Source organism: Tribolium castaneum, chromosome 7 (assembly GCF_031307605.1).
Source record: "Tribolium castaneum strain GA2 chromosome 7, icTriCast1.1, whole genome shotgun sequence".
NCBI lineage: Eukaryota > Metazoa > Arthropoda > Insecta > Coleoptera > Tenebrionidae > Tribolium > Tribolium castaneum.
This window is the reverse complement of record NC_087400.1, coordinates 8903386-8924779: the sequence shown is the minus strand read 5'-3', so window position 1 is coordinate 8924779 and position 21394 is coordinate 8903386. Positions and strand designations below refer to the sequence as shown.

At 29.6% G+C, this 21394-nt stretch overlaps 1 protein-coding gene across 1 annotated transcript; it reads left to right on the top strand.

Annotated features, from left to right (window-relative positions):
* Nucleotides 1-12: 12 nt before the first annotated feature.
* LOC100141597 (anoctamin-3) lies at nucleotides 13-16161 on the top strand. Its single transcript, XM_064357926.1, has 15 exons — nucleotides 13-156; nucleotides 210-391; nucleotides 441-639; nucleotides 5033-5238; nucleotides 5290-5450; nucleotides 5505-5601; nucleotides 5654-5780; nucleotides 5828-5992; nucleotides 9644-9787; nucleotides 9833-9984; nucleotides 12393-12514; nucleotides 12560-12765; nucleotides 12811-12907; nucleotides 15662-15849; nucleotides 15897-16161. The coding sequence occupies exons 1-15, from the start codon at nucleotides 13-15 to the stop codon at nucleotides 16083-16085; spliced, it is 2379 nt and encodes a 792-aa protein (XP_064213996.1). The 3' UTR covers nucleotides 16086-16161.
* Nucleotides 16162-21394: the final 5233 nt, after the last annotated feature.

The following is a 21394-nucleotide window of genomic DNA, read 5'->3' as shown; positions in this document are numbered from 1 at the left end:
TCAAACGATTGAATGGCTTTGGACACGAAAAACCGCTTTGACTACGTCCTGGTCCTCGATCGAAACATCAAACAGTCCCAGTTTTTCAACGATGTGTTGGAATATCTCAGCTATTTGCAAGCCCGCGGAGTCGTGGTGGAGTTACGGACCGGAAATGTTATTTTTCAATTTCCTCCCTTGTGCCAGGAGAAATTAACACCATATTTTAGATCACCACGCAAAATCTCTACGTCCTGCTCCATATCACAGACGAGTCTGTTAGAAATTTTGCCAGTATTTATGACGTCAATGTGGAAGATGCCGGTCATCGCTATATTGCCGTTTCTTCGTTGAATTTGAAGATAACTCGGACGCCGCTTTCGCGTAAAAATGATATTTTTGAACGGAAAAGGTATAAATTCTCGCATCACTATTTTGAATAGTTTTGGGTTTGTTTGTAGCATGACTGCGACTAATACCGAACGCATTTTGATTCTTTATGGGATGTTGTCAGAAGCGAGGTTTGATAGCAATGAGGAGTACAAATATGGGTACAATAAGTTGATAAATATGGGGGCTGTTAAGGACGTTTTTCCGTTACATGACGGGTCGTATGAGATAAGGGGGGACATGAAGGACGAGGAGATGAACGACAGACAAGTATTTTTTAATTTAATTCTTATGAAGGCTTTCAAAATAACGTTGAGTAACGCTTTTTTGGACACTTTACTTAAACTTTGTCCATATTTTTCAAAAATGTACGATTAAAAAATAGGATCGAACGTTTGACGACATCTTCAAAATAATTGGATTCTGCGTATTTACTTGCAAATATCAGAAAATTATTACGCTCCTTTCGGTCAAATTTGAGTTTATCTGGTCACTCTGTACACGAATTGTCAACTAACAGCTATCAGTTTTGTATAATTTTTTTAAACGTTTTAAAATTTTACTAACTTTACTAAAATTCTCAAAAATTACCCAGTTTTGGAAAACTTCACTGTAACAAAATTTTTGACGGTATTTGAACAAGCAGAGTTTCAAAATAACTTCGTTTTACTTTGACCGAGATCTACTTCAGATTAAACAAAAAAAAATATTCATGAGAAAAAACCTCAAAGAAAAGGACTTTCTGCTTTACATTGGGGAAAACTTGTGCTTTTTACATTTTTATTGTTTTTCGAAAGCTCTGCTCTTAAAAGAACCACAAAATCGCCGATATTTGTAAAATGCACAATGGAATCGACCTTTTGACCAGGGGCGGATCCAGAAATAAATTTTTTTGAGGAGGGGCTTCCAAAATTTTTATAATTGAATGAAAATGTTTAAAGGAATTTGAACAAAATTGAAACCCAAAAAAACTTTTTATCCAAAAAATGTTACAATGCAAATTCATATTTTTTTACATAAAACACCCTATTTTTGTACATTTTTGGATATACGTAGTCGTTAACCATTATGTTTTTTCTACAAGTAGTTTTGCTAAATTTTTGAAACAATTAGTTCTTTTTAACTAAAACAACACCTCTTTGTAATAATTGAAAAAACTACGAGATAAAATACAATGCGATTTTCTAAAATTTTGATCTAGTTATCCATGACAGTTACGTTAAGCCAATATCCATTAGGAAAATAAAATTCCAACATAATTTTTTTTGTTCTTTGGTGAACATCAGATAAAGCGATGCTGAAGTTATTTATGCAATACATTGTACTACTGAGGTAACTGTCATGGATAACTAGGTCAAATTTTTTTAAAATCACATGGTACTTTAGGCAAAGTTAATTTACATTTAATCTACATTTCTGGACGTAAAAAAGACTTCTAAGCAACTATCTTTTTTACTTTTCGGGAATCTTTCTATAATATTTTATGTGACAATAATTTATTTTCATTATAAGGAAAGGTATGTCGTGTTTTTTGGCCTATCACTGAAGAGAATACAATTTTCTGGGAACGTTTCGATTTTAATGTAAACTTCTTCAAGCCGTCTATTGTTTTTTATGAACGGGTTGAAGAATACTCAATTAACATCGAAACGTTGCCAGAAAATTGTATTTTTTTAGTGATAAAAAACATCAAACACCTTTTTTATACTAAAACTAAACAAAATGGACAGAAACACATTAGAAATAAATAATTTATTTATAAGTGCGCATTAAAAAGACTTCAGTGTAATTGTTAAAAAATCATTTGTTCTTAGACTTTTATATTATTAAAAAACTAAAATTAATGTTGGGGGGGGACCCGAAAATAGATCGGTACTTTTATTTTTGTACACATAAGCGGGTACACGTTTCAATATGGTATCTTTTCCAAATTGTAAATAAATAGTCTAAACTTTGATTTAAAAATTACCAATAAAAAATGTTTTGTTTGTTGAGCTATGTTACCTGTTAAAATTAACACATATATAAATAAATAAATGTATGAAAAAATATTAAATATATTTTAGTTTTGAAAAACTCACAACTGTATCAAATTTGACGATATTTTCCGAACTGTTAATGTTAATGTTAATGTTAATGTTAATGTTAATGTTAATGTTAATGTTAATGTTAATGTTAATGTTAATGTTAATGTTAATGTTAATGTTAATGTTAATGTTAAATGTTAAATGTTAAATGTTAAATGTTAATGTTAATGTTAAATGTTAAATGTTAAATGTTAAATGTTAAATGTTAAATGTTAAATGTTAAATGTTAAATGTTAAATGTTAAATGTTAAATGTTAAATGTTAAATGTTAAATGTTAAATGTTAAATGTTAAATGTTAAATGTTAAATGTTAAATGTTAATGTTTAATGTTAATGTTAATGTTAATGTTAATGTTAATGTTAATGTTAATGTTAATGTTAATGTTAATGTTAATGTTAATGTTAATGTTAATGTTAATGTTAATGTTAATGTTAATGTTAATGTTAATGTTAATGTTAATGTTAATGTTAATGTTAATGTTAATGTTAATGTTAATGTTAATGTTAATGTTTGTTAATGTTAATGTTAATGTTAATGTTAATGTTAATGTTAAATGTTAAATGTTAAATGTTAAATGTTAAATGTTAAATGTTAAATGTTAAATGTTAAATGTTAAATGTTAAATGTTAAATGTTAAATGTTAAATGTTAAATGTTAAATGTTAAATGTTAAATGTTAAATGTTAAATGTTAAATGTTAAATGTTAAATGTTAAATGTTTAATGTTTAATGTTTAATGTTAATGTTAATGTTAATGTTAATGTTAATGTTAATGTTAATGTTAATGTTAATGTTAATGTTAATGTTAATGTTAATGTTAATGTTAATGTTAATGTTAATGTTAATGTTAATGTTAATGTTAATGTTAATGTTAATGTTAATGTTAATGTTAATGTTAATGTTAATGTTAATGTTAATGTTAATGTTAATGTTAATGTTAATGTTAATGTTAAATGTTAATGTTAAATGTTAAATGTTAAATGTTAAATGTTAAATGTTAAATGTTAAATGTTAAATGTTAAATGTTAAATGTTAATGTTTAATGTTAATGTTAATGTTAATGTTAATGTTAATGTTAATGTTAATGTTAATGTTAATGTTAATGTTAATGTTAATGTTAATGTTAATGTTAATGTTAATGTTAATGTTAATGTTAATGTTAATGTTAATGTTAATGTTAATGTTAATGTTAATGTTAATGTTAATGTTAATGTTAATGTTAATGTTAATGTTAATGTTAATGTTAATGTTAATGTTAATGTTAATGTTAATGTTAATGTTAATGTTAATGTTAATGTTAATGTTAATGTTAATGTTAATGTTAATGTTAATGTCAATGTTAATGTTAATGTTAATGTTAATGTTAGTGTTAATGTTAATGTTAATGTTAATGTTAATGTTAGTTTTTGCACTTTGGGTTATTCAGATCATTTTTCGTTAAATTATAATGAAAAAGTTCCAAAAGATCTGAAGGGAGTTTGTTTTTTATGAACTTGGACCCACACTAAACCAAATGTTCAAATGCTTTTTAAAAATGGAGGCCTTAGGGAATGGTTTAGCAAAAATTGTAAGGTACCTAAGAATGGCAAAACAAACAAAAATTCGTTATTCAAAAAAAATTAAAGTCTAAAATTTTTAAAATTAGTGTAAATTTTAAAATCATTGCTAAAACAGCAGAGGTAAATTAATTTCTTGGTCCACTCTGCAATTCTTCTATTTCAATTTGTGTTTTGTTGTTAAATTTTACAAAAAAAGCAAAAGGAAATTTATACCAGAATTATACGGATTTGAACCTCTCACACAAATGAACATGTTGGCAACACTATTTGAAAAATTCTTAGAACATCCATGCACCACTCCCTAGTAACACAGTTTTAATGAGTTTATCTTTCGGTTTTCAGCGTGTTAGAGAATGGTTTAGCAAAAATTTAAAGGTAGATGGAGAATGGCTAGACAAATCGATTAAGCGAAATTTATGTAAATGAAAAATGCATAGTTTTCCCAAAAAATCGTTCTGAAATTAAAGTCTCAAATGAGAACTGCTGAACTAGAATGAATTATAGAAATTAGCGTAATCTTTAATATTACTGTGAAGAGAGCAGAGGTAAATTAACTTCTTGGTCCACTACGTTGTTTTTCTATTTCATTGTTAGTATATTTTTCGAAAAAAAGTTTTTTCTACCTGGACCGGGATTCGACCTCCGACACAAATGAACATGTTAGTACCAATTTTGGAAAATTCTTAAAACACCTACGCGCCACCATCTCCATTTGGTTTAATGAAAAAATTAACTGCTTATAAACTACAATAAACCCCACAGTGGCTCTCAACAGGTGGATTAATAAAAATTTCTGAAGAAAGTACGCATTTTTTTGAAAAAATGATATAAAAGTTTATAACTTGTTTGATCATTACAAATATTTCTAAGTCATTCCCTAATATATTATACACAAATCTAAGCATTGGTTATGTTAGACTCAGCTTATTATTTAAGGGTTTTTAACTCGTCTGATCATGACAAATTCACATACAAAATATTGCTAAACCATTCCCTAACACCCTGTATAATCATTAGTTGTTGCTGAAATACTGGGCGAACTTCTCCCTGTGGTACAAAGAGCAACCCCTAAATCTCATCGAAAAATACTACGGAACGGAAGTTGCATTCTACTTTGCTTGGCTTGGATTTTACAACATGATGCTAATCCCTGCATCAATTGTCGGCGTAATTTGTTTCATCATCAGTATAATCAACGTGAAAACTATTCGTTACGATACAATGTAAAAGAATCACTTTCATATTCCCTACCAATAAAAGTGAAAATATTTCAGAGAAGATATCTGCTCAAGCGAACTCAAAATGTGTCCAAGATGTTCATTTGGCCACAGTTGTGTTTCACAACCGTTGAAACTCGAATGTGAAGCTGCTTCAGTGTTTGCCGTTTTTGATAATTACGTCACGATCTTTTTTGCCGTATTTATGTCTTTTTGGGGTATTTAATTGCCACAACTTGTGCTAACTAATTGATTAATTTAAACTATTGAAGCAACATTGTTTATGAATTTGTGGACGCGATTCGAAAACGTTTTAAAAATCAGATGGAACGTTACCACGTCAACTATTGTTGCCAAAACACAAACAAGGTGAAATACAAACAACTCAACGTAACTTTATTTCGTAAATTTATTATTTAAGACTGCCATATAAAGAAAAGGCCACTCACAAAAGAATCTCTTCAGTCACCGGAAAATTGGAGCATTACACACCCACCCGAATTCAAATTGCATATTACTTTCTGTCTTTTGGCGCTTGTTTACTTTTGGTAATTCGACTTAGTTTCACTTAAACTAAAAACTGAGAAAATTTCAGGTCGGTGTTGTGCTTTTGGCAGTGCTTGGTGTAATTTTCTACAGAATAGTGATGGCAGCTTTGATCGTAATGAGCAATTCCTTATTCCTGCGAAGTTATACTGCATTGTTTGAAGCTTGCACAAGCTCGTTGCTACAAGTGATTTTTATCAAAATTTATGGAAAGGTGATGGACATAATTCAAATTCAATAATTTTTTTCTGTAGCGGATGTTATACCATTTCATTATTAACCCTTTTGTGTAGATAAAATAGCACTTTAATCGCAAAGATAGATCAAATGTTGTAAATTTATTTTATTCAGTTTAATTTATAAATTCCTACAGCTTAATTTGAAGAATTAAGGGCGGATTTCATAACAAATTTAATTCTTCACTTATATCTAATGTCGACTTTAACTCAACTCTATATAAAAGCTTTTATTTAACTTGCTTTGTTGTCTGTTTCATATTTCTGGAGCCAAATTTGAAAGGGTTCCCGTTGTCCCAATGCATTAAAATTTTGCATACTTACGTTATCTACGTAACAATGCAATCCTATGTGGTTAAATACCCCCTAAAAGGGTTAAACCGGGTTTTAAAGTTTTAGGTTATGTTTACAAATGGGTTTTCGATGTGTACATACCGAAACTAATACCAACATTAACGGTATGTTGGTCATTGGGAAATATATTAATACCTATTCATTTTCATTACGTTTCGTTACAAACAAAACAAATGGCGCTATTTTTTTAAATTCATTTATCTTGGACGATAGAGTATAGACACAGAACAGAGATTAAGATGTTTTTTTAATGCTAATAGCTGTTTTCTATTACATACCACTAAACAAGTTTGCACAAATCAGCAAAATAATGGGGTTACAATAATACGGCGAAACTAAATCTCAGAGAAAAAGACGTTTAGAATAAGTAAAGACTAAAAAACAATAAATAAAAAAATTAAATAAAAATGTTTTTTTTAGAAAAAAGCTTTTATTTAAAAGATGCACTAAAAAATAAAAAAATATGTTTTTCTATCAGAAGAGAATATTTGTGCTTACAAATGGGGATTTTAAAGTTTGTAAAAGCTTTGGGAACGGTCATAAGTCATAAGTCTAAACAATACGGCATTACAGATTTACTTTCTTAAATTGAGCACTATTCTCTAAAGCTTTTCTAAATTTTAAAATCCTAATTTTTACTATTTAGTGCATCTTTTAAATAAAAACTTTTTTCTAAAAAAACATTTTTTTAATTCTTGTTCATAATCACTTTAATTATACATATAAAATTTAATGGCCCTTTAAGTTTAATTCTCCATTTAAATTACGCACAACATTTGCAAATCAATACGAACAAACCTAAAGTATTTAAAAGTATTATTGGTGTTAGCAGTTCGCCTTCTGAGAGTGAAGATGATGATATGTGATTGTTGCAAGACGAAAAATTACAGTTTGAGAAAAAATTACTTCAAAATTTATGAGTTTTTTCAAAGATTTCAAATTCAAAAAATACCATAATGTTTAGATAGTATTAACGATTTTTTTAAGAAAACACGAATGCTGATGAAAAAAAAAAATACAGAGCACTTTGCGGGGTATAAAAAAATAATTACTAATTATTCTTTAGCATTTGTTCTTGAATTTTTTTCAATTTTCAGAAGTATAATTTTTTTGGTGCTTTCAATATCCCGCTTTTTTTAGTTTAGTTCCGTTCTTCCCCTTTTTTTGTTAAAAAGGGGCAGCGAAATGGCACGAACAAATAAGTAAGTGTCATGAGAGTATGTATAATCTGTTCACGATTATTTTAAACAAGCATTTGGAAAAAACGCTGAAACAGGGCAATTTTAGTTTAAAGGGGGACCAAATTTTATCTTAGTTTTAAATTTATTTGTGCATCCCTCTTAAGGCCAGAGCTACCCCTTCAAAAAAATTAAATATCAAGTAGGGTCTAGTGACCCATCATTTTGAAGCTGCTTTTATTATCTTTCATGTACTTTTTTCAATTTTGAACGATTTCTTGTTAAGAATTTTGAAGTTTTAGGCTCATTAAACTTTTCAAAATTGTCAGTCTAAAATGATCTCGCTTAGAATTTCGAGAAGTTTTTTAGTATGGATAGAAATTCTATCTGATCCGGACTACTGTTTTTAAAAATCGATTGTACCATTTTTTGGAAATTGAATGTGGACATTTTACCAATACATTAGTTAAAATGATTTGTTTTCTCATAACTACTTTTATTTCCTCTCACAGCAATCTAGTCAATGTTTTCTAAAAGAAATTGTAGTTAGGACATCCTGTATCTTTGTTAGGTTGGCTTCAAGTCCTCTCCGATGCTGTTTTCAAGACGTTTATTTTTAATGATTCGCTTTGTCGTCAGTTTTACTTTTTGTTTATTTTAAAAGCCGAAAATAATTTTTGTTGATAAGAAAACGTGTATTAAAAGTTGCTTTGAAGAATTCAAGAAAGACAGACCAGAATTAATGAGTGGAATAACAATTAATCACTTATTCAAGTGTCATGACAATATTTTAGATATTGAAAATTTTGAAAAAATGTTTCCACTATTTCATGGCTTTCAAGCATGCATTTACGATACACGGTTTTACACACACACACACCTGGACAAACTCAACAGCGTTTAATAAATAATAAATAAGTCCACTCTTGATTTTGTCACTCCTAAACAAACATTTTTCTTTGTAGATAAACAATCTTTTTATCATCCTGCATAATAAGTTTAAGAAATCACTTCTGAATTTAACTTTTTCACTCTTAGATAAACAATTTCTTTATCGTCTTGTATAATAAATAACTATTAATCCGATATTTTTCTAAAGCAGATGTTAAACTACTTTAATCAACCCATCTGTGTAAATAAAATAGCAATGTAATCGCAAAGGTAGTTAAAATGTCTTAAATTTGTTTTATTCAATTAAATTTTTAAATTCCAACATATTATTACTTTGAAGGATTAAGGGCCGATTTCACAAACAAATTTAATTTTTTCTTTAAATTTAGTGACACTTTAATTGTACATATAAATATTAATGGCCCTTTAAGTTTGAAGCCAACATTTTCGTCCATTAATTCTGCATTTAAATAATGCTCAAAATTTTTAAATCAATACGAACAAACGTAACGCAATTGAATGTGGCAGTTCGCCTTCTAAAAGTGAAGATGATGTGTGTTTGTTGCAAAGACGAAAAAATACAATTTGGGAAAGAATTACTTCCAGATTTAGAATTGAAAAAAAAACAATGTTTAAAAGGTATTAATGAAGAGGATTATTTAGGAAACGCAGATTTTTTTTTAAAACAAATCAAATGCTAAATTAGAAAAAATTTAATAACAGAGCACTTTGTTGGATTATAAAAAAAAATTGTTACTAATTAAAATTATACTTTAGCATTTGCTTTTTTTTTAATTCCAGAAGTATAATTTTTTTCTATTCTCAATATTCCACAATTTTTCGTCCTGTAAGATGACATAGTTTTAACTTTTTTTTTAGTTTTTTATTGTTTTTTTTTCTTTTTTTCTTGTTTTTATTTTGTTTTTCTAAAGCAGATGTTAATTTATTTGTTTTGAGTATAGATAAAGTAGCACGTACTTTAACCCCAAGGGCAGATAAAATGTCTGCAACTTATTTTATTCAATCAAATTTACAGATTTCACATAATAATTTAAGGGATTAACAACTTTTTACTCTTGAGTCCTGTTACAGAAAAAAATGTTGTATTATACAGCACGATAAAACTGTTTATCTACTCGTAAAATAAGTCTACTCGTAGCTAAACAATCTCTTTATCGTCTTGTATAATAAATAACTATTATCTAGTTTTATGCACCTCTTTCCGAATGGTTGACGAACATGGAAAATCCAAGAACGCAGGTTGAGTTTGATAATTCAGTCGTGCACAAGCGATACATTTTGGGTTTTGCGAATAATTACGCCTCGTTGTTCTATATGGCGTTTTTTAAAGTAATTTTTTAGAAATATTGGGTTTGGTTTAATAGTTTTTTACAGAGTCGGTTTTATTCACCGTCTCATACTGGAGTTATTAGTTTGAAAACGGATCTTTGTCCTTCGAGTGGTTGTGTGATGCCTCTCTGTGTCCAACTCTTTGTTTTGATGCTTCTGAAATCAATGTTTGGAAATATTTTAACACTTGTTGTTCCGTAAGTTTGAATGTAAAGGGTGCTGTATTTTGCATGTGCGAATAGGGGATCTCCGAAACTGAGAGGTTTAGAGAAAAACGAGTGACACATTCTGGGATCCGTTTTTTGAGAAAATAATTTTGGTCATAACCGCGTTCCGCCGTCGTCCTTTGTTTTCGACTTATAAACAAAAGTTGACATTTTAGAAAAATCTTAAAAAAGTCATATCTTCCTTGTTATAAAAAATACATATTCGAAACAAAGACATTATAAGGCACTTTTTTACAGAGAATTTAAGAATGTTTTCAGAGATTTTTCTTACTAATTTGTTTAGCTTCAATAACATAAAGTTATATTTTTTTAAATAAGAATCATTGACGGCTGTGATATTTGTGAAAAGTTTATTTTTTTCTGATTTGATATACAAGGTGACTCAGGTGCGTGCATGCTCCATAACTTTTTTCTATGCATGCTGTCATTTTTTTAAAAAATTAAAGGATAGGTTTTATAATAATAAGGCACGTTTTAAAAATATTTTAATTTGTAAACAGGTGTTCCAAAATAAAATACTCAACTTAGTTCTGTTTTTTTAAATGAGGAAGTTTCCAATTGTTATTATTTATTTTCATCATAATAGTACTCAAATCAAGAAATTGAATGCAAAAAAATTAATCCGATAGCTTTAAAAATAACAAAAATATAATCATTTTTGTCTGCCGGTTTGACAGCGGTCCCGCTTCTAGCTTGATGACGTCACGCGGCATAAACTGTTCACAAGGCAGCTGCGATTTACACACTACTGTTCCTTTCGGCATTGTATTGAGATCTCTGGATAATTTTATTGACTTAAAAGAAATAAATATTGAAAGAAAGTGTTATTTATGATGATTGAAGTAATTTATTTAAGTAGATACTATAATAAATCAGTAATAACTAATAATAATCCATTTTAATAATCACACAAAAATCAGCGTTTGCGATTTTTTTGCTTTGTTTCTTTCTGTATGCCTTCGAATTTTTTCAGATTTTTTTTACAATTTCTTATAAATAATAAATATTAATTAATGAGAAATATTTATATTGATAATATATTATTTTATTTAAGAAAATTAAAAATACTAACTAATAAAATTTTTATGATTTTTAGAACAAGCGATGCTTGCAAAATGTTTTGTACAAAAAATATGTAAAAAAATAAGTGTTCTACAAACGACTTCTTATTAAAGATATCGACTAAATAAACCGTAATACAATTACTTTATTTGTCAATGCTTTTGAAGATACGTTCGATGAATAAGTAGATGTGGTTTATAATTATAAACCTAGAGTTTTCAAAGATATAAAATTACGATTTAATTGTTTTTTAAAGTTGTAATGTTCTCATTTTTTGATATTAAACGGTATTAAACGTGAGATTTCTAAATTTTATTTATTTTATTTAGGGCTAATAGTTCATTAAACATTCATAAAAGATATACGAGTGCAATAGCTAAATGAAAAAAATTGAGGAACAGCAAAGTAATTTTGGAAACATGTTAATTTTAGCCAGATACAGCCTCTCAAAGAATCGAATAATTAACTTTTATTTTTGCGAATATAAAAAAATGAAAAGTACCATTAGTTTTACAATCATGAAGACTATTAATGGTATTATAATTTCAAAAATGAAAACTTCCTCATTGAAACCCCAATTTTTTATATTTTTGAAATCGTTACTAAATTGTCGGTATAATGTACCCGGGTTTTGTAGACTTATCTGTCATAGTTTTTGACTAATGTCATATTATGTATGAAAATTGGGTCGTACAAAGATCCACAAAAAATTTATAATTTCAGAACCATTTAAGATAATGTCACAATTTTTTTTCCAATCGATTTCTTAAGCTTTAGCGCATGTTTTGCAACAAAAGCAAACTCGAAGTCGATATTTCAGCGCCTACTACGATTTTCTGAAAATGACAAACATCATGTTGTATTTTATTGCACCATTGTATGGTATTTTTATGAGCTTTTTGTCGATATAAGGTGTGTAAGGTCTAATTTGTAAAATTAGATTTTTAAGATTTTTGCGAAATAAAAAATATTGATAGTTTTTTTCAGAAAAAAATCGAGTAGGCCGTTGTCCTAAATTTAACTCTCCAATACTATTCAGAAAAGAGTATCTTTTAACAAATTGTGAAGTGTAATAGAAATAGAAGTACATCTCAAAAGAGACAAAATTTTAAAATTTCGCTAAAATGTCAACTCTTGTTTCTAAGTCGAAACCAAAAGACGATAGCGGGATGGGGTTTTGACCAAAATTTCCTAAAAAAACGGGCCTAAGAATGTGTCATTCGTTTTTTCTAAACCTTTTAGTTTCCGAGATCCCCTATTCGGACATCCAAAATGCAGCACCCTGTACAATTGGGCAATTAATTACAAAAAATTAGGATAGTCACTCGACGCTTTAGAAAAACTGTGGTAACAAACGCAGCTGCGCCCCAGTGGGAGAAAGAATTTGGTTTATATCCAGCTGGTCGTTACTTACTCACTACCGAATTTATGGAAATGAGTAAAATTCCAAATTTTTTTTGCAACAATTAATTAAAAATTCCAGTCATTCAATACGGTTTTGTCACGTTTTTTGTGGCAGCTTTTCCCCTTGCACCACTTTGCGCTTTGATTAATAATTTTATGGAATTGCGTTTGGATGCATTTAAGTTGGTAACAAGATACAGAAGACCGGTGCCTAAAAAAATGTCGGGGATCGGTCCCTGGAAGAAACTTTTGGGAACGATCACTCACTTGAGTGTTGCGACTAATGTGAGTATTGTCTCACATTTTTCATTTAAAAAAAAAAAAAAATAGGCCTTTGTCTTGTCGTTCACTACCGATGTTGTGCCACGGGAGATTTACAGATTTCGGCACAAAACACTGAAAGGTTACGTTGAATCGACCTTGTCCAGTAAGTATTTTTGTCCCCACTTTAATAGTATACAGGGTATCCGTTCTTTGAGCTACACCATGGGGTTCTTTTATGCAGAACAATTATCTGAAAGAGCATTTGATGTACCATTTTTTGTTTTTAAATGAATGAGAAAAATTTTAAAAATTGAGTTTTTTTATTTTTTTAAACGAAAATCAAAAAAAACTAGACGTTTTTAAGTACAACATTCTTCAGGCACTTTTTTATAAGAAACCTAAATCTGTATCTGCCTTTTTCAAGGTGTTCTTGATGACAGAGTTATAACACTCAACTTTGGTTTTTTCTTATGGGCGCCATATTTGATACTTGTATTTTTGAAAAGTCTTTTTGTTTTTGTTTACCACGATGTATTATTACACGATATGATTGAATATTACATGCTGATTAAAATTAAGAAAAAAGCGTTTCTGCAAAGAGTGCTTCGGGAAAAAACGCCAAAAATTTTGTTTAACAAACGAAATTTTGACAGTTCTATTAAATATGCGAGCAGAATTTTTGTCTTGTTTTGTTTTATGAAAAATAAACTTCTAGCTTATCACGTCGTTTAGTTTATAAGTAAAACTTGACTGGAATGTGAACGTTCTAGATCCAAATTCAATTAAACTTCCAAAATCTAGTTTGTTTAAAAACAAAATTGTTGGCATTTTTTCCAAAGCACTCTTGGCAAAAAACCTTTTTACTCCATTTTGATCTGTATGTAAGATGCGATCATATCATATGATACATCGTTGTAATCAGAAATAAAAACACTTTTCAAAAATACAAAAAGCAAATATGGGTTCTGTGAGAAAAACCAAAGTTGAGTATTATCAAGAACGCCTTGGAAAATGGGATGACAGATTTAGATTGTTTGTAAAAAAGTACCTGAAGAATGTCCTAGTTAAAAACATCCAGTTCTTTTGTTTTTTACTTGAAAAAATATAAACGAAAATTACAAATTTTTGTTTTTTCCATAATTCAAAAACTAAAAGTGACACATCAAATTTTCTTTTAGATAACTGTTTAGCGTAAAAAAGCCAACTTTACCCTAATTTAGCCAACCTCGTATCTCTTATAATAACTGAGATCTTCATGGTGAAGCTTGAAAAACGGACACCCTGTATTATACTATACAGGCTGATTCTTTTCGGGCCTACATTACAAACTTTTTAAGTTTTTATATAGGTACAACTTTAAAATTTTGTGTACGATCCAAATCGACCATTCTGAATTCAACTAAATTATTTTCAAGATGACTGGACTTCCGGAACTACGAGAAATTGGCGCCAACTTTGAAATTTTAAATGGTAACCACCAATTTTTATTGCATTCTTGAATTCGCCTTTTGGAACTGAGTAAAATGTACCCAAATGTTAGTACTTATCTGTCATAGTTTTTGAAGTATGTAAATTTTCTGTGAAAATTTTTATTTGCAGGGGTTTATTTATTAACCTTTGAACTCTTTACAACGAGTGAATAATTTTTCTGCATTTGATAACCAAAGGCTTGAAGGGTCTTCTGAAATATTTACAATTGTCAACTGTCAACTTACAAGGCTACTGTGATATTTTGAAAATGATGATTAAAAAATTTTTATCACAATAGTTTTTTCAAATTTAATGACCCTGTTTTTTCAATGGCAATTTAAAAAACATCATTTATTATGCAGACTTTTATTAATCGCAAAAAACAAAATTCTAGCTCATTATATTCTATTTTAATTGGGTAAACAATCGAAAAATCGATAAAATTAACCCATTGATTATAAGAAATGTTAGATTTGTCTACCATTTTCACTCAATTAAATTATTAATTAAACTATAAAAAATACTAAGTAAAATCCGTATTTGTAATTTTTTTCAAAAACTGTAAGAAATGGATAAGAGTCACCATAAATATTGATGTTCTTTCGATTGACATTAAGAGAATGTGGTCGTTCCATTTAAAAAAAAACGAGCTATAGCAGTTTTTTGATAACCATTTTGAAAAAAATCATACTAGCTTTGAATTTTGACAGATGACAATTTTGAAAATTTTAGAAGGCTCTTCGAAACTTCGGTTATCGAATGCAATAAAATAATCATTTATCCTAAACGGTTCAAGGGCTGTGATATTTTAAATAAACCCTTGCAAATGAAAATTTTAACAAAAAAATTATATTTATCAGATAAGTACCAACAACTTGAATAGATGTTACTCAGTTTAAGAAGTTGAATTCAAAATGCATTAAAAATGTTTGGTTACTATTTAAAGTTTCAAATTTGGCGCCAATTTTTCGTAGTTTTGAAAATTCAGCCATTTTGAAAATAATTTAATTGAACTCGGAATGGTCGATTTGGTCGTTTACAAAATTTTAAAGCTCTAGTTTTATTAGAAGTTAAAAAGTTATTTATGTAGACCCTAAAAGAATCACCCTGTATATAGAGGCTTTAAAATGAAGTATTTTATCTCACGAGTGAAGTTTGTTATCTCGAGAGCAAAGACCTTAATCAAGGGATTAAGGCACTTTGGTCCCGAGGTATATACGCTATTTTTTGCACCTTAAAATTATTTATTTTTGGCACTTCCGAGACTTAAATACATACTTGAGTATCTATCTGTCTACAGGGACTAAAGTGAGACATTTATTCTCTAGGGATTTTTAAATATGCACTGAACCCCCTAGAGGGCTCATTTATTTCCTATGGAATAAATGACCCACTTTAGTCTCTGTAAAGTGCAAAGGAAGTGCAAAAATATAATAAAATCAAATAGTTTACGATATGAAAGACAATAAAAGACTGGAGGCCAGTGATCTCGAAGGCATGTTCATGGAAAGCAATTCCACCTGGTGCTACTACAGGGCGTCTCGTTATCCGCCAGATCACCCGAAAAAATACAAACTAACCAATGCGTTTTGGTACGAAATTGGGCTTCGACTCTTCTGTGTCATAGTTTTTGAGGTGAAAATTTTGCGTTCATAACACAACAATTAACATTTTAATTTTAGCATCTGATTATGTTGACTAATGGTATTTTGGCATATTTTATACCGCCAGTTCCCAAAAAAATCAAACGCTCGATTTATTACGAAAATAGGAAACATCGAAATCAAGTTTTGGACGCAATGCACGAAAAGGTGAATGCGATGCGACGGAAGGACGTAAAACCGAAGACCAAAATTATTAGAGAAGAGTAAATTAGTTTGTGTTAATGTTGTTACTTTGTGTTTCATAATAAAAGTTATGGGTTCAGTTTCACCTTTTAAAATCGGACCTATTGACGTTTTCTTCTACTTTTAAGAACGCTACAGGGTTTTAAGGGCATGGAAAAGTCTATAAAACTTTACAAAAGCAAGTTTAAAGAAAATATTTTGTATTTAATTATAATTTTAGGCAAAAAATTTCAAAAATTTAAATGTAGGCACATTACGTAAAATGAACCATAGAATGCGATGGAACATGCTCTAGAGTCTAGGGGTTCGTTTACAGAAAGCGAAATTAAGATTTAATTCAAAGTTAAACTAATTCGAATTAAGTTGCCATTTAAAATGCACTGACAAATGTCAAGTTAATTCGGAAGTAAAGTTACCGTTGGGGGCGCCACTGAGCTAGGTCGAAAACAGTAACCATAAATGGTGGGAAAATGTTTATTCGGATATTTTGAGCGTTGTACGAATTTTGAGGCTTCACAATTATTACATTGCCTATGCGGAATGATGATCTGTGATGCAAGAAACTTATGTTGACAAATGAGAGATGACAAGGAAAACACGAATAACGAATGACTGTTTGGTTCACTTTCTTTATTGGAAAATTATTACAAAGACATTGAAAAGCCTACCTTTTGGCATAATTTACGTTTAAATGTATCAGCAGTTGTTAATCTTTATTGTAGTTTTGTAGATTTACCGCAGCATTTCATGATTTTTTCAGTGGAAAATTTTAACCTAAAATTCATAACACTTCACTAATTTATTGGTTTCTTGAGCCAAACTTTGTGTTCGCTGTGATCCATTACTTATAATCTTTAATTAGACAACTGTTTGATAACACTTTGTAATCAAAATTTAAATATTTTTCACATTTTATCCACTTTCAAGTTCCAACAATAAACACTTTATACCACGAAAAACTACAGAACCAAAGTCAACGCTAGTATTTACCACCACGTACTTTTAAAGTAATTCTTTCTATTGTAAGTAATTAACACTATACACGCAAAATTGTTTAACAATTCATTAAATGTCAATTAAATGTGGCATTACGAAAATTTCTTTACTGTTTTCGACATAGTTCAAAAGTCATCACCAGAGGGCGTCTAGTTAATTTTATTTCCGAATTGCGATTAAAATTTGATTGCCATTAAAATGTTTGTAAACCGGCTCTAGAACTTTTAGTTTTTGAATTAGTGGACAAAGTTAAAATATCTCTGTAGCCGGAGCCTTGACCGGAGTGGCTCTGGCTTTTCACAATAATTTCAGAGTTAGATAATTTTAAGCGCATTTTGATGCTTTTTTGATTTTTGATTTAAGTCTTACAGTTCTCAAAAAAAAAACGCTAAGTGGAACTGTTTGGTGTCGAGAAAAATTTTAGTGGTTTTTAAGTTACAAATTTTCTTTAATTTTATCTGTTTATGCACTTGTTTACATTTTTTTCGAAAACTCTGCTAATAGAGTTATTGCCCGACAAATGTTTAACGTCTTCTTAGAAAATCGACCAAAATTTCGACAAAAAATGGAAAAGCAGACACCCAAAAAACGAAACAATAGATTTTTCTGCACTTTTAAGAACTCGAGAGGGTTCTAAAGGCGTAGAAGAGTCCACAAAATTTTGCTAGATCCAGGATTTTTTTTGAAGTTAAGTGATTTGGGCACTAAGATTTTAGTTAAAAAATATTTTGAATTCTTAATTTTGTGCAACCCAAGTAATACGTATGATGAACCGTAGAATTTGCTGGAACAAACCGTTTTGCTCTACGACTTTTAGTTTTCGAGTTATTAGGTAATTATTCTAGTAAAAAAAGAAAAATGCTTCTCTAGCCGGAATAGTTGCCCGGAGCAGCTCCGGGCTTTTACAAGATGATGGATAATTTTAGTCGTAATTAGATGCTTTTTTGTTTTTTTGCTCTAAGTCTTCCAATTTCCGTGCAAAACGCCAAAATCATGTAAAAAATTTCACTTTTCAAACGTCGATTATGGCGGAACTACTGGAGTTGGCTTGAAAAGCTCTACTAAGAGGCATAGGATTTAAGGCGATCTCGAATAAATTTAATTTTCAAAGACCGATTACGCCGAAATTAAAAAAGCTAGGAGAAAACGTCTGATTCCATCGTAAAAAGCACATCAAAATTGGCCATTTTGAAGTTTGGCAGTTTTTCAATTAAACGTAAGCCTCTGTATAGTGATCTGGGGAATCGTTTGGTACTGAGCGAAATGCAAAATTTCTAATAGATTTTTTATTATGAATTTTTTAATTTATCAATCTTTGCTTATATTTTCTCGAAAACTATTAGTCTCACGATAATAGTCTTTTTTTTAAAGATAAACAATTAAAAGATAAAAAACTCCATAAGGTAACGACTGATAGTTCCGGAATTATTGCCTGATAAATGCTCCGGGGGAAAATGTCAAAAATCCGAAAAAGCAAACCTTAAAAAATCGGATTTATTGACGTTTTAACAACTTGTTCTAAAGCGAGTTTAAAAAAAATTTCCTCATCTATTCTGCAGAACATTTTGAATTGTACATTTATCAATACTTGTTCTGCAAGTCATCATTCACTGACAAATATCTTTCATTGTATGCGGCCCTTTTTAGTCAGATGCAAGTTTCCATGGTTACTCTGCAATAATATTTTACTTACAGTCCGTGAGCTGTAAGTAAATATTACCTACCAACGTATATATGGTCGAATTATTGAAGCGTTGATTTTGCAACAAATGTTGATTTAAAGTGATGTTTTTTTTGCTTTGTATCCCTGACACGAAAAAAACGCCACACAAATTTTTAATTAGACTACAATCTGACGATAATTGATTTTTCATAAAAATACATTCAGAAAATGTTTTATTTTTTCTAATTTGTCGAGGTATTGCTAAGAATAGCTTACTAACCTCAAATTGTAAGTTCTTTTTTTGGTCTCGAACGCTTAGGAAACCTCGGTACCATCGGTTTTCCAATATTGCGTTCTCGACCACAAAAATTGCACTTCAAACTTACAGTTTACGGTACATAATATACTGTTTAAGCGCTACAGTAAATCCTCTCGTCAACGGACACCGATGGGGAAGGGGAACCTTTAATTGTCCGTTGTGGAGAGGTGTCCACTAATGAGAAATGGAAATTTTAATACAGTGTGTTTCACATAATTTTACGAGACTTGCGCCAACAATACATATTTCGATACGAACTCGATTACAAATTTAAAAAAATTAGTCTTTTCTTGTTTGTTCACCCCTTCATAAAATTACAACGTTTTAAAATTTAAATTCAATTTGCCACTTTGTTCAAATGATTATTGTAGTTTCAGTATTGTCATCTTTATCAAATCATTGAATTAACTTTTTACTAATTTTTTTGCATTTTTAGGGAAAGTTGTTTCAAATGTAAGGTATGTTTTGATTTGTGTTTTATATTTCCGTGATTTTTGTTGTTGTGTATTTTCTTATTTTAGATTCGAAGCTTTTTTACATTATTTTGACGGATCAGTCACTCTGACGGCATTTACAATTATTACGTTCAAATTTCACAGGTGACTTGATGAACGACATTTTAGAACACATTGTTAGTTAAGGATGAAAATAAATAGATTGGGATCATGTTCTAATGAAAATTTGTTGACAGAACGCATATCAATTGTTTCTGAAAACTTGCATTTATGAATAATAAAGAATCATTCATTGTTTTGTGACTTTTTTGGCTACGCACATTAGACGCAAGCGTGTAAAGTTGTGTGAAACACCCTGTATAAGTTTTGTTAAGTTTCTCGAAAAACGTCTGTTGTGAAGAGGTGTCCGTTATTCGGAGGTGTCCATTAAGGGAGGTTTCACTCCCTTGTAATACAATTAGGTGGAAAATGATAAAGGAGCAGTTCTTAAAATGTTTATTTGCATGACCATATTATACACTTTATTTAACTTTAATAAATATTAAAGAATCAGTCATTGTTTTAACAATTACTGTCATGGATTTCCAAAAATTAAATTGTTTATTTTTTGAATCTAGTGTTTTGTGACTTTTTTTTTGGCTACGCACATTAGGCGCAAGCTTCGTAAAGTTGTTTGAAACACCCTGTATAAGTTTTGTTAAGTTCCTAGAAAAACGTCCGTTGTGAAGAGGTGTCCGTTATTCGCAGGTGTCCATTAAGGGAGGTTTCACTCCCTTGTATAACAATTAGGTGAAAAATGATAAAGGAGCAGTTTTTAAAATGTTTATTTGCTTGACCATATTATACAATTTAATTAACTTTAATGAATATTAAATAATCAGTCATTGTTTTAACAATTACTGTCATGGGTTTCTAAAAATTAAATAATTAAATGTTTATTTTTTGAATCTAGAGTTTTGTGACTTTTTTTTGGCTACGCACATTAGGCGCAAGCTTCGTAAAGTTGTGTGAAACACCCTGTATAAGTTTTGTTAAGTTCCTAGAAAATCGTCCGTTGTAAAGAGGTGTCCGTTATTCGGAGGTGTTTATTAAGGGAGGTTTCACTCCCTTGTATTACAATTAGGTGGAAAATGATAAAGGAGCAGTTCTTAAAATGTTTATTTGCTTGACCATATTATACAATTTAATTAACTTTAATGAATAATAAATAATCAGTCATTGTTTTAACAATTACTGTCATGGATTTCCAAAAATTAAATAATTAAATGTTTATTTTTTGAATCTAGTGTTTTGTGACTTTTTTTTGGCTACGCACATTAGGCGCAAGCCTCGTAAAGTTGTGTGAAACACCGTGTATAAGTTTTGTTAAGTTCCTAGAAAAACGTCCGTTGTAAAGAGGTGTCCGTTATTCGGAGGTGTCCTTTAAGGGAGGTTTCACTCCCCTATATTACAATTAGGTGGTAAATGATAAAGGAGTAGTTCTTAAAATGTTTATTTGCTTGACCATATTATACAATTTAATTAACTTTAATGAATATTAAAGAATCAGTCATTGTTTTAACAATTACTGTCAAGGGTTTCCAAAAATTAAATAATCAAATGTCTATTTCTTGAATCTAGTGTTTTGTGACTTTTTTTGGCTACGCACATTAGGTGCAAGCCTCGTAAAGTCGTGTGAAACACCCTGTATAAGTTTTGTTAAGTTCCTAGAAAATCGTCCGTTGTAAAGAGGTGTCCGTTATTCGGAGGTGTTTATTAAGGGAGGTTTCACTCCCTTGTATTACAATTAGGTGGAAAATGATAAAGGAGCAGTTCTTAAAATGTTTATTTGCTTGACCATATTATACAATTTAATTAACTTTAATGAATAATAAATAATCAGTCATTGTTTTAACAATTA

Excerpts from the sequence above, each read along its gene's own strand:
- LOC100141597 (XM_064357926.1), top strand. The coding sequence starts at position 13 with ATGGCTTTGGACACGAAAAACCGCTTTGACTACGTCCTGGTCCTCGAT. Across the intron at positions 9,788-9,832 it reads TCTATATGGCGTTTTTTAAA|AGTCGGTTTTATTCACCGTC; the intron begins GTAATTTTTTAG and ends AGTTTTTTACAG. Across the intron at positions 12,908-15,661 it reads CGTTGAATCGACCTTGTCCA|TTTACGATATGAAAGACAAT; the intron begins GTAAGTATTTTT and ends AAAATCAAATAG.